Source organism: Biomphalaria glabrata, chromosome 16 (assembly GCF_947242115.1).
Source record: "Biomphalaria glabrata chromosome 16, xgBioGlab47.1, whole genome shotgun sequence".
In the NCBI taxonomy this organism is placed as follows: domain Eukaryota; kingdom Metazoa; phylum Mollusca; class Gastropoda; family Planorbidae; genus Biomphalaria; species Biomphalaria glabrata.
Genome location: NC_074726.1, coordinates 9309615 through 9322791, shown reverse-complemented (window position 1 = coordinate 9322791; position 13177 = coordinate 9309615). Strand labels below are relative to the sequence as shown.

Genomic DNA, 13177 nt, shown 5'->3' with positions numbered 1-13177 from the left:
AAATCAATTTAGACAAACTCACATACACACACAATTATGTTTCCAAATGAACTTTCTTTTTAATGCTAGATGCTATCTTTTTTTAAAAGTACTAATAATTTAATTTCTTGCAGAGAAAGTTAAAAAAAATGGAATCAAATGAACTAAACAGTGTTTCCTAGTTTTTTTTTTTAAATTACTTTTTTTTTTAATTTAAAAAAAGAAGAGATCCTAAAATGTACCTTCGTTAATGGTTGAGGTTTCGTTTTTGGTCCTTTTTTCGCTCCCGCAGCTGATGGCGCTGTCTGAGGCTGTCCAGAGGAAGTGTTGTTATTGGAGACATTGGAACTTCCAAAGGTGGAAATGTTAGCGCCAACTCCATATGGCGATAGATTACCTGCTCATTAAATAAAATAATAAAACTGTATTCTTCTTTATAAATAATGAAGTAAGTTCATCTTTCAGATCTAACTATAAATGAGGAGAGTGATGTTAAATGCATTTTTGTTTAGGCCAACAAGAAAAGTGGAGAACCAAAATGCCCAACCACTTTTTATCTTGGTCAATAATTTTGGAACTATTAGGAATGGGTGAACCCAATAATGCTCAAATCCTGAGCTAAAATTTCCAGCTACCATCAGCATTTTTCTTAAAACCCTAAGTTAACAAAGATAGGCTGCCAATAAGATAAATAAGGAAAGAATATTTTTGTGGTCCAAACAAATGGAAATTCAGCTTGACTACAATTGTCCACCTCAACATTACTTATATGGCTCCTTCTGTCTCGGAAGACAATGGATGCGCCCACTGGCTTTGGCCCCTTTGCAGCAGCACCAGAGTTTGCTCTCCAGTGCGCATTCCTGGGCCTTGATAAAGGGGTCATGGGTGGCCCATGCCTCATGATTCCTCTCTCGACCTTGCTGATATGATCCAAAGGAATGCTTCACGTTACATTTGGCACCAACTCAGTTTGCAGAACCTGCCGGAGGGAATTTCATAGTTGATACTCCCAACCCCTAAGGGGCTTCAGTCTTGATTTTTTCCTCTGCAACATTACTACTATAACAATAACAACATAACAATGCAAACACAAACAACATACAAATGACATCCCCAAAAAACAGAAACACATAAAACCAGGGCTTGATCACTTGGACTTCTCTGTACTTCTCTGTGACAACCAATGATCTTAAAACACTCTGACTGAGCCATCTGAGTCCTAATAAACTGTGGTTTAATGGGTGCAAATTGCTTATAAGAACTTTATATGTTTCAGAAAGGCATCTTCCATGAACTAGTCCTTCAAGAGATGGAAGATGTGTGAGTGATTTAAGATATGTACTAATTAGAGTATTTAATTGATATCTTTGTGCCAATAAAGAATTACCAGACCAGAAGCTGATGGCGAAGGTCAATAAACTACTGACGGTAGCTGTATAAAAACATTGAATTATTCTTTTATCAAATTTAAATGTTCCTACGATGTAATACATCTGGAGTAAGGATAGGAGAAGGGGGCAGAGTGGTAAAGGGATAGTCTTCCATATAGAGCTCAACATGCTGTGATGACTGGGATTGGAAATTCTTAATTCATGAGTTTAGCCAACTTTAATGGTACCTGACATGCGTTCAGGAAGTAAAGGTTGTTGGTCAATGTGCTAGACACATAACACCCTAAGTATCTGTTGGCCATAGAAAAAAATAAAAAAATGCTTTACATCTTCATCACCCATAGATCACAAGGTCTGAAAAGGGTACTTTTACATCCTTTCCTTTAAAGAGGAGTCTTCTAAAGAAAATTTCTTTAAACAAAAATTAAGAAAAAAAAAACAAAAAAAACCCCACTTTTTTCCCCAATATTAATCACAAAAAAAAAAGGAGGGTTCACTCTACTTCATCATTCTCACAAACCTTTAAGTCTGAAAGGGAAATTACTTCGACAAGTTCAACATGAATGCCATTTTGTTTATAGAACAAACAAGGGTAAGCAATATGTTTTACATACCGATGCCAGAGGTCAAACTGGACATTTGGGTGTCCAGCAAACTGGATGGCAGGAAATCTGACCTCTGCTTGGCAGCATCTGTCTCCTGTGGGACCACATCTGGTATGAACTGGCTGGGGCCACTACCGAAAACAGCAGTCCACTGTTGAGCAAATTCATCTTCCCCCTGGGAAGGAGCGTTGAGGATCTCGTTGAGGAGAGCCATGTCATCTTTGTCTGCATCATCTTCCAGCTGCAAGCTCTCTGACAACAAATCTCTTTCCTTCCCTGCAAGAGAGAAACAAAAAATACATTGCCTATGAGACACTATCCCATTTGATCTGCAAAGGTCTATCTTACACTCATTCTTTTTCTACTTGTCTCCCTAACCCACCTTCTATTTACCCTTCCAGTCTGCAGAGGCCACCCTTACCTCTTAGAGTCCTAGTCTTGAAGGCACACTTAGTGCCTTACCTGAGATGAACTCAGACTGTGAACTGAACAAGAAGCACTCCTCCTCCTGTAGTGCTCAGTGGCATAAGTACAGATTAAATGACCTGCCAGACATATCCCCCCTTAACTCTCAGAGTTGGGGACACTCATACTGTCTCCTTCGATGGTACCACAATAATGGCATCAAAGTCAAAGTAATGTTTTAACATTGTACTTGAGCAATGTCAGCAGTGAGGGATGGCAGAAAGAAACAAAGGAAAAAGTTCAGTTGAGGGAATAGAGGGAAATGAAGGGGAAAGGGAGAGAATAAAATGTGTGTGTTTGTGGGGATAAATAGCAATAAGGGAGCAAAAAAAGATGGGAATAGTGCAAATGGAGGTAACTAAAGGATGAAGGGCGGATGATGAAAAATGCAATATGGGCGAGTATTCTTTTATATAGAGCTTGCTATCAAGGTGTAGGATGGGTCAATCATTTGTTTCATATTTTAAAATAAGTAACCTGAGACACCATAATAAGGGTTTTTATTACTATTAACACATTACAAAAGAGACCATAAATGGGGGGGGGGGGAGAAGAGAAAGAATGTATATTATATATACTATAGCATAGTGAAAACAAAAATTCTATTATTCTGTTATAAAAAGTCTGTTTTATAAATTAATGTCAGTCTCCTGTCTTAAAATGGGTGCGCCAAATGTCGAGTATTCCATAGATGTAAGGCAGAGATGGCCATTGTTTCCAACACATTTTCTCTATTTAGGCAGGCCAAGTCGTTAATAAATATGTTTTTTAGGGGGTATTTTCCAAATGCACTGAGTTAGGGTCTGCATGAAGTTTAGTCTGCATGAAGCAGTAAGCGTCTGCACAAAACAATAAGTGTCTACATGAAACAGTCATCATCATCATCAAACTTCATTTGAGTGATGGTTTAAGAGGCTCAAATCCTCTCTTGCAAAGCCCAAGCTTCTGCGTGAATCAGTAAGCTTCTTGAAGCAGAAGTAGTAAGCGTCAGTTACTCATTGCACCTAGCAGTACACTTCGTTCGCCATTTATACCCTAGAGCCCATCAGAACATTCATTTATATAGTATCACAAGTGCATCCAAGCAGATAGCTAACATTTTCTCAGTCCCTGCCCTTCACTCTGCACGCAAACACTCAATGACTAGAGCGCGAGCTTGAGCAGAGAAACAAGGGACACAATCAAGAGAGACGGCAAAGCGATCATTGCTGAACTGCCGGTCTACCTCACCACCTCTAAGCTGTATTTATTAGTCTATCGTGTATATCAAGACTTCAGTTCAAAAGGAGAGGATTAAATGCAATGACTTTTCATAAAGTCCCACTCCAAAGCTATTCAGCATTTGTAAAGAATTCGCCGACGATATTCGCAACCACCCCCTCGCCCCCACTTTTTGTTTTCTTTTTCTACATCGCAAAGAGAAACCATTGCCTCCTCAGAATGGCCTAGTCTAGCCACGGCGATACGCGGTCCTCTGTTTAAAAACAGTATATTGTAAAGGTCGGTAAACAGCTCGTAACTAGTATGCACAGAAAATGAAACGCCACTTGGATCTGAGTATTGTACCAAGGATTAACCACCAGCCGGGTTCAATGTAAAACTGTAGACGCTATGACTTATAAAAGGCTGATATCGGAAAATCAATACCGACAGGTCTACTATACCGTGTGAGAATACGAATTGTGTAATAGATAGATCTGTGTATTTCTTTTAACTGCATTAAAATGATCTCACTCGAATGGGCAGTCATCAATTAATTAAAGAATGCAAGCTTTTTATTTTCAAAGAGCGTTAATAAATTTAGAGCTATTTAGTCATTAGCAAACTAGAAAATTTTGTTTTTAGGCCCGAATTCAGGCAGAACAAAAAGAAGAAAAAAACAGGCAGAGGCTCTTGAAGCCGTGGTATTTTCACAGGCTTGGAACAAGAATGGGCGAAACGCTATGAATTATGTTGTACAGGGGCAATAAACTAAAATGCGGGGCCCAAATCTTAAAAGGCTTGTGTACATCTGTTAGAATACACTAAATAGAACACATGGTCATATGACACCTAACCCAAAATACAAAACATGACTATATGACAACGGACACTAAGTACAACACATGGCCATATGACAACAGACACTAAATACAACACATGGCCCTATGACAACAGACACTAAATACAACACATGGTCCTATGACAACAGACACTAAATACAACACATGGCCCTATGACAACAGACACCAACTTTAACACATGGCCCTATGACAACAGACACTAACTACAACACATGGCCATATGATAACAGACACTAAATACAACACATGGCCATATGATAACAGACACTAAATACAACACATGGTTCTATGACAACAGACACTAACTTAAGCACATGGCCCTATGACAACAGACACTAACTACAACACATGGCCATATGATAACAGACACTAAATACAACACATGGCCATATGACAACAGACACTAAATACAACACATGGTTCTATGACAACAGACACTAACTTAAGCACATGGCCCTATGACAACAGACACCAACTTTAACACATGGCCCTATGACAACAGACACTAACTACAACACATGGCCATATGATAACAGACACTAAATACAACACATGGCCATATGACAACAGACACTAAATACAACACATGGTCCTATGACAACAGACACCAACTTTAACACATGGCCCTATGACAACAGAGACTAAATACAACACATAGTCCTATGACAACAGACACTAAATACAACACATGGCCCTATGACAACAGACACTAAATACAACACATGGCCATATGATAACAGACACTAAATACAACACATGGCCCTATGACAACAGACACTAAATACAACACATGGCCATATGACAACAGACACTAAATACAACACATGGCCATATGACAACAGACACTAAATACAACACATGGTCCTATGACAACAGACACCAACTTTAACACATGGCCCTATGACAACAGAGACTAAATACAACACATGATCCTATGACCACAGACACCTACTTTAACACATGGCCCTATGACACTAAATACAACACATGGTCCTATGACAACGGACACTATGTATGTCTGCCAATGTACTAAAGTTTGAACTACTCAACTCCAATCCAGTGCAGGTAGGAGGTGGCAAGTCTGGTTTAATAAATACTAGGAATGCCTGGCGTTGAAGAAGTCAGTTCAAAAGTTAAGTAAATTAGTATGTGTCTGTGTGTGAGTAATGAAAAAAAAAAGTGAATTTTATTTGCGTGCTGGCTATACATCGTGAGAACCTCTAAAATGTCCGCCCGCTTACCCCCCCCCCCCCCCCCAAAAAAAAAAAAAAAAAAAACCCACGCCACTTTGAGCTATACTTTACAAAATCTTACAGGCTCTACGTCATGTTCAGATATTAATTCATACACACACACACAGACACATAAACAGTTCTAAGAGCAGCACTACAAGACGTCTACGCTTCTGGCACGAGAGAAAGTGTTCTTGGTGCATTGTGTCCTTCCTATCTATGCCCAGCAGTAAGAAGCGAGATGATGTGTACATTGACAAATATCGTGTTTATTTTCTTCCTACAACTTTCTCCTGATGGCATGGCTGGAAGTTGTTGCAGTTTTTGTGCTGACAGCTAGTCCTGAGTTTGAAGAGTCAGAGATACCTGGTAAGTGGTCCTCATCTAGACTACTAGTATCAGACACTTTACCATCATTTACAACATCGTCAAACGTCTATTTTTACCAGATACTATCATTTACAACATCGTCAAACGTCTATTTTTACCAGATACTATCATTTCCAACATTATTAAACATCTATTTTTACCAGATACTTTCATTTCCAACATCGTCAAACGTCTATTTTTACCAGATACTATCATTTACAACATCGTCAAACGTCTATTTTATCATACACTATCATTTAAAACATCGTCAAACGTCTATTTTTACCAGACACTATCATTTAAAACATCGTCAAACGTCTATTTTTACCAGATACTATCATTTAAAACATCGTCAAACGTCTATTTTTACCAGACACTATCATTTAAAACGTCGTCAAACGTCTATTTTTACCAGATACTATCATTTACAACATCGTCAAACGTCTACTGGATCTATTTTTATCAGATACTATCATTTACAATATTATTAAACATCTATTTTTAGCTGACGCTAACCATCATTTAAAACATCGTTAAATATCTACTTTTACCAAACATTAACTATCATTAACAACATAGCATGAGGATTTAGTCACGATTAAAAACTACGAACCTAAAACACATAAAACACATCCACAGGCAGCGGATATAATTTTTAAAAAATTTGAATGTCCATCAAAAGAAATTTTTTTTCTAGAATAATACAAATTAAATGACACGTTAAAAGACAAATAAACTTAGTAGAAAAAAAGATTATAAAATTGATTTTTTTTTTTTGGGGGGGGGGGGGGGGGGGGATTTGCATTAAAAAGATTCCGTCTATTTTATTCTGTAATGACCATATAGGACACGGGCATGCAAAAGATTAGTGCGTTTCAAAATCTATTCCGATGTGACCTTCTGCCTAATGCAAGCAGTAGTGTCAACTAGACAAATGGTTAAACGAGATGAAAGAGTCAAACTAGGGCTGGCGGAATATAACGAAAATCAAGGCATTGTTGTGCTGACTTTGTGACTTCTTGACGCCTGCTAACGTGTTTAGTTCATACAGGACAACCACACAATCAATTGGACTGAACGTCTAGATGTGAGACAGAAGACTTGGAAGTCTAAGCTCAAGTTACTAAGCAAATAAAGCCAACTAGTTTGACTTCCAATGCATTTTCTTTTTAAATTGATTTTTGTTTTCTTCTCCTACTGATAAGGTTTGGTGAAGACGTGGACGTATTAGCAGACTAGGAGAACTGGGAAAAAACCCAATCTTCACTGATACCATCGGAAAACACTTGAAACAAGCAAACACACTACACAATACATATGTGCTGTGTTGACAAAATTCGTATAAAAGAGAATTCTATCTTTCCTTTTAATGACAATTAGCTGTTTTCACAGGGCATTATTTTGGGACTTCGTAAAAGCAAAACAGACAAGACAGATAGCTATACCTTTCTTGGCGGTCAGCAGTTTTGGGAATACGTCTATTTAGCTGGCCAAATACTCAATTTCAATTTTACTAATAAATAGTTTGGATAAAATTACAATAGAAAATGTCAATTTATTGTACAGGTTAATGTTAGCATTTCATTCTTTATTTCAGTCAACTTAGAGAACCTCGAGGAGAATGCCTCCAAAGGCTAAACTGCGATCAACATCCCAGTCCAAACTGACCCTAGCCGAGCTCCTGGACACAGAGATTGTGCGATGCGGTCTTTGCAAGAAACTTTACGACCAGCCACTTCTCCTGCCGTGCCTTCACACGCTGTGTACCCAGTGTGTAGTGGACACAATCGTGAGCACTGCCAACAGCGAGGTCCGCGAAGATCAACACCAACATGAGTGCACTGATCATCAACGCACAGAGAGCACGAGTTCCGCCTGTCAGGCCCTGGCTTGCTCAGCTGAGGTGACAAAAGTAACACAGTGTCTGGAGGCAAATAACGCAAACCAAGAAGAAGCAACTCTGAAACATTTACCTTACATTTATTTCGATTGTCCTTTGTGTAGATCTAGGGCTAAATTAACAAAACATTTTGATATTCGTATGAGTGTCGTATGTCATCCTTTTGAAGATTCAAATAATGAATTTAAATTTTCAAGATTCAATAACGACATAAATTTCAAAGGACAACAGATGGTATCGTTTTCAGATGATATGCAGCATCAGGTGAGAGCATTGGTAGAGCTTAGTTTAGCTAGAAACTACTTCTTACAATCTTTGACACAACTTCACGCTAGAAAGCGGATGGAGTCAAGAGAATGTCTCTACTGCAGATACGAAGGGAAGAGTGTGCCGGCGTCCAGCTACTGCCTGGACTGCAAAGACGACATGTGCAAAGAATGCTGCAGCGCTCACCAGAAAACCAAACTGACCCGCAACCACCAGGTGGCCTGGGATGAAGGCATACACCGAGGTCTATTCGACTACGACATCCGTTCCCGCAGCTTTGTCCCTTGCGGCAAACACCCGGCCCAACCAGCCGACCAGTTTTGCTCCCAATGCCAACTGGCCATGTGCGAGCTCTGCGGCAACAGCGAACACCAGGACCACAAAGTGGAAGGCGTAGAAGCAACTTCTAAAAGACTTCTGTCTGAGATTCAGCACATCCAGCGGGCCTTTTCCCGCACAGCATCAAGTCTGGCAGCACATAGCCGATTACTTAAAGAGCACCAGGAAAAATTGCTTACATGCAAAGAAACGATTATGACTCAGATAGCTACACAGACAGAACAGCTTCACGACATGATCAGCAGAGAGCGAGACAGGCTTGTACATCAACTGGAGGAAGACTTCGGGAAGGAAAAAACCGCGATGGACAAGAAACTCTCGGATGTTCAATGCTTAGAGTCATCGCTGGTCGATGCATCCCAGCTATTGCTGCATGTGTCCACTTGTGGACGACCCGATGAGATCGTGTCTCTCCACGAACACGCACTGTCGCGCTACACCCAACTGGTCAATAGCACTCCAACTTATACGCTGACCAAGAAGCTGGCACCTGTTTACAGGCCAGGGCCCTGCACAGAACGCAATGTCAGCATTCTTTTTGGTCAGGTCTCAACCCAGAGAATAGCGATAAACAAAGAAGCGAAATACAGGGTAAGTTCGTCATTAATAAGATAAAAAACTTAAAAAAAAAAAAAAAAGATTCCTCCTTTACGAAGCTTATAGAGCGCTCATTAGCTGTTAACACTAATGAATGTTAAAATTTAAAAATTTTAACGGTCTAACTAGAGTTTCCCCAGTGTGGCCAGATAGCTAGTAATTCTTTTCCCAAAGATATACAACAACTATCAAATCTCTAGGACCGTCTCCAATCAACCAGGTGTTTGAACCCAAGAATTTGCTAGCAGAATTGAGGAATTGTAACATAAAACTAATGAATGTTTGATTTTTTTTTCTCTCGAGGAAACAAAAATCCTGGATAAGGAAATGTATAAATCTACTAGAGTTTATAAACTTCTAGTGCTAGGCACATAGATCCAGACTTAAAAGACAGTGCGCACAATGTTCCCGAACGTCTAGTTATTGATTCAACCATCTATTGAACAAAGAGGAACTACATGGCTAGCTCTATCTGATGGTGTATAGTTGACATAAACACAGTTGAGGCGTACCTAAGCTTTGTGGGGAAGGGGAGAAAAATGGGGGTGTAGTAAAAAGTTACCAAATAAGAAATTATTAGATGAATAAAAATACAAATTATTTTATATACTGCATATTAAAAATTGTAGTGAATCTATCCCTTGTATTTCACCTCTAAAACGTGACATTTGTTTCAGACGCCACTGCCTGTCTCAACGCTGATGCCCGCTGTGCTTCAACCACCCCAACTCTGCCACAGCTTCAACGCCAGCTCACCACTGGACACTAAGCCCGTCTACCCCACAGGCCTGGCCTTTCACAAAAACGTGCTGGCCGTAGTGGACAGAGCGAACGCCTCGGTGAAACTGTTTGACCCCAGCAGCAAACTGCTGAATGAGCTGGGCCACGGGGAGGGCCAGGCCAAACTACAGAAGCCTTTCGATGCAACGTTTTTTCAAGACGGGACCATAGCAGTGACAGACACTGAAGGAGGGAGTGTCAAAATGTTTGACCGCTCAGGGCAGTTTCTGAAAAGCTTCACGGGAAACTTAAAACACCCAAAAGGAATAGCCTTAACCCATAGCAAAGGGGAGATAACAGTTATCGACGGCTTGCTGAGAAATTTGACCGTTTTCAACGCCAAATCAGGAGAAATGGTCAAGGAACTGCAACCAAAGATCTGCGACCACGAAGATGACCAAAGCTCTGAAGGGGATATCTTAATAGAGCCCACTTACGTAGCAGTGAGTCCAGCGAACAACTACGTTATCACAGACATGGCAGCACCGCACATTAAAATTCTGACCAGCCAAGCTGACCTGCTGACCTCGAGCATGACCTACGGCACGAGGCAGCAGGAACTGTTGCACCCCGGAGGCTTGTGCGTGGACACATTTGGACAAATTTTCATCGCAGACACTAACAACAGCCGCGTTCACGTGGGGCTGCCTAGTGGAGAAATGACCGAACTGTTGGTCACAGCGAAAGATGGCATTTCAAAGCCCACCTGTCTAACTATAACAGACGAAGGACATCTTTGCATAGGCCAAAGTGGAGGGGACATTAAAATTTTTAAATATCTGTAAAGGGTAGATTGTGTTGAAAAAACTGAAAGTATGTAACTTAGCTAAAGTTGATAAGATAATGTATAGAGTTGATCTGTATAGCAACCTACATTATGGATAAAATATTTAAATGAACTCCAAAAAATTGCAATCTAAAAGTTCATCCTTTCCGAATTAAAAATGTTTAAAAAATGTGTAAATAAGAGATATTAAACGGATACAAGTGATAATAAAGGGCTGTAATTCACAACAAAATCTAGCGCATGATAGAGATAAAGACTACATTGATTGCAGTTATAAACGGGAGTGTGGTGGCTGAATGATAAAGGGCGCGGCTTCAGAACAAGGGGATCAAAGAAAAGGTCATTATCAACCTGCTCCACCACGTGTCATTTATTAGAAGCTGTTCCAAATATTAGAATTTAAAAAACAAAATAGGCACGTGGGCAAATTTTATGTGGGCACTGACAACTTTTTTTTTTTGAGACTAATGTTTCCCATTAAAATTTGGGACATTACTTTTGTCCCAGCATCATGCTTCTAGGTAGCACATGAATAATGACAATGACCTTACCATTTGAAAAGACAACTGTGTGAATTTGCATTTATAGGAGAAAGGTATTTCAGATCTCAACTACAGCCATTGCAAGCATTCACTATTTTGAGAATGATCTAAATAGCTATAAGTAATGAGAATTATCAAGATTATATATTCAAAAAGAGAATTATCATTAACTATATATTTACAGAGTATCCTCTTTTTATCTAAATGTTTCTTTTTAAACTGCTTATAAAGTTGCTTTTTTTTTTCCACTAGAACATACATGCTGCAATGTATATATGCATATGTAAATTAATTTTAGTCATTATTTAAAGCTACAGAGATAAACTAGATATTTGACATATATTGGTAACAAGGTTTGCAAGTTCTTGGTAACATGATACATAGACAAGGATGATGTATGGGGCAGTTGATGTAAAGGTAGTCTGTTTCTGTGGCCCATGGTTCATGAGGGTGTCGTGAGGTGCCCTAAGGATCCCCAAATAAAAAATCCCAGCCTTCACTGGGATTTGAACCCTGGAACTGCTGGTTAAGATGCCAAGCACTTTATCATTCCCCCAACGAGCCTCATATATATATATATTATGGACAAAGCCAGAAATCTGCCATAATTGCTTCACATTGATCAGCTAATGTCCAGCCATGATTTAATTGGTAATTTTTGAAAACCTTAATAATAATTACATGATATACTATTACTAACGAATCTGTCAGATTATTTTAGAAAATGATCCATTTCTATCATTACTTGCAACAACAAGGTAAAAATGTATGTCATTTGGAATTACACAGTAGACATTTTAAATGAATAACAGCACCAGGGACCAAGTTTTTAAGAGAGGAAGTAGTGAATTAAAATGCTACGAAAATAAGGGAATGCGCCGACCGAGGCTCGAGCCTGTGGTTGAAGCTAGGTGCTGAAACAAATGTGATACATACATATATTAGACATAAATGAATAGCAGCACCAGGGACCAAGTTTTCAAGGTTCGAGCCTGTATGTTTCTCAATTTGTTAAGCACTAAGAGGTGTAATTGCATAAGGTGTAGAAGGCTCTACTAGATTCTTATTGCCCAAAGTGGTAATGGATATAAACACTCCACTACCTATAAAGTGCTTCCTAATAGAAAAGGCTTCAGGAGTAAACCCTGAGGAAAAATCATACGCCAGCAGCCCTTAGTCAGTTTGCAGCACTCAGTGGTATATCCTGGCAGAGCCAGCAAAGCCAATGACCCCCAAACTACCTTTGCTGCAGCCATAGTTCTGCAAACTATAATTGTTCTATGATTGAGATTATGATACAGACATTTCTCTTCCCCTTTCATATATTGTAGGCAAGGTGTGCCTATTATATAGCAGCAGATAAACTAAATCCAACAGATAGGACACAGGAATCTAATGCTACACTGCTTACTGGACTGTCTTGCATCAGCACATGGGTATTGGCCAAAGATTTCCTGAAGTGGCCAATGTAGAATAAACACTCATTTTAAGTAATTTTAATAACATCAAATATTGGCTAAACGACTCAGCCAGTTTATGAAATAGCCCACCAGTTTGAGAACTGACCATGCTGTGTTTGGCTGTAACACACACACACAAACCACAAATGCACACATACACACACATTTTGCTTACAAAATATTACTATTTCTTTTAAAATGTCAAAATGAAACTTTGGTAACTGTTGAACTGTGTAATGCTCATGTGTTTAAGAAAAGACCTACTATACCTGATGAGCCTAGCATTAACAACCACTCAGCTACTGATTCTATTGGAGCTTAAGAAACAAAGTGTTAGTCTGACAGTAGGACCCCTATTCATTCCAAAACATTAGCTATGTGTAACATAAGACGCTCTTTGA

The 13177-nt window shown here is 39.3% G+C and overlaps 2 protein-coding genes across 5 annotated transcripts in view; one reads left to right on the top strand and one right to left on the bottom strand.

Moving 5' to 3' along the window:
- LOC106068786 (islet cell autoantigen 1-like) overlaps positions 1-13177 on the bottom strand; it is a 30182-nt gene that overhangs the window by 4631 nt on the left and 12374 nt on the right. For all 4 annotated transcript variants that reach the window (XM_013228260.2, XM_013228259.2, XM_013228262.2 and 1 more), the window contains 2 exons: positions 1985-2251; positions 222-376 (listed from right to left, as the gene is read on the bottom strand). In XM_013228260.2, coding sequence (XP_013083714.2) covers positions 222-376; positions 1985-2251 — 422 coding nt within the window. The remainder of the gene's footprint in view (positions 1-221; positions 377-1984; positions 2252-13177) is intronic.
- LOC106068785 (uncharacterized) lies at positions 5792-11175 on the top strand. Its single transcript, XM_013228256.2, has 3 exons — positions 5792-6104; positions 7702-9201; positions 9885-11175. The coding sequence occupies exons 2-3, from the start codon at positions 7726-7728 to the stop codon at positions 10770-10772; spliced, it is 2364 nt and encodes a 787-aa protein (XP_013083710.2). The 5' UTR covers positions 5792-6104; positions 7702-7725; the 3' UTR covers positions 10773-11175.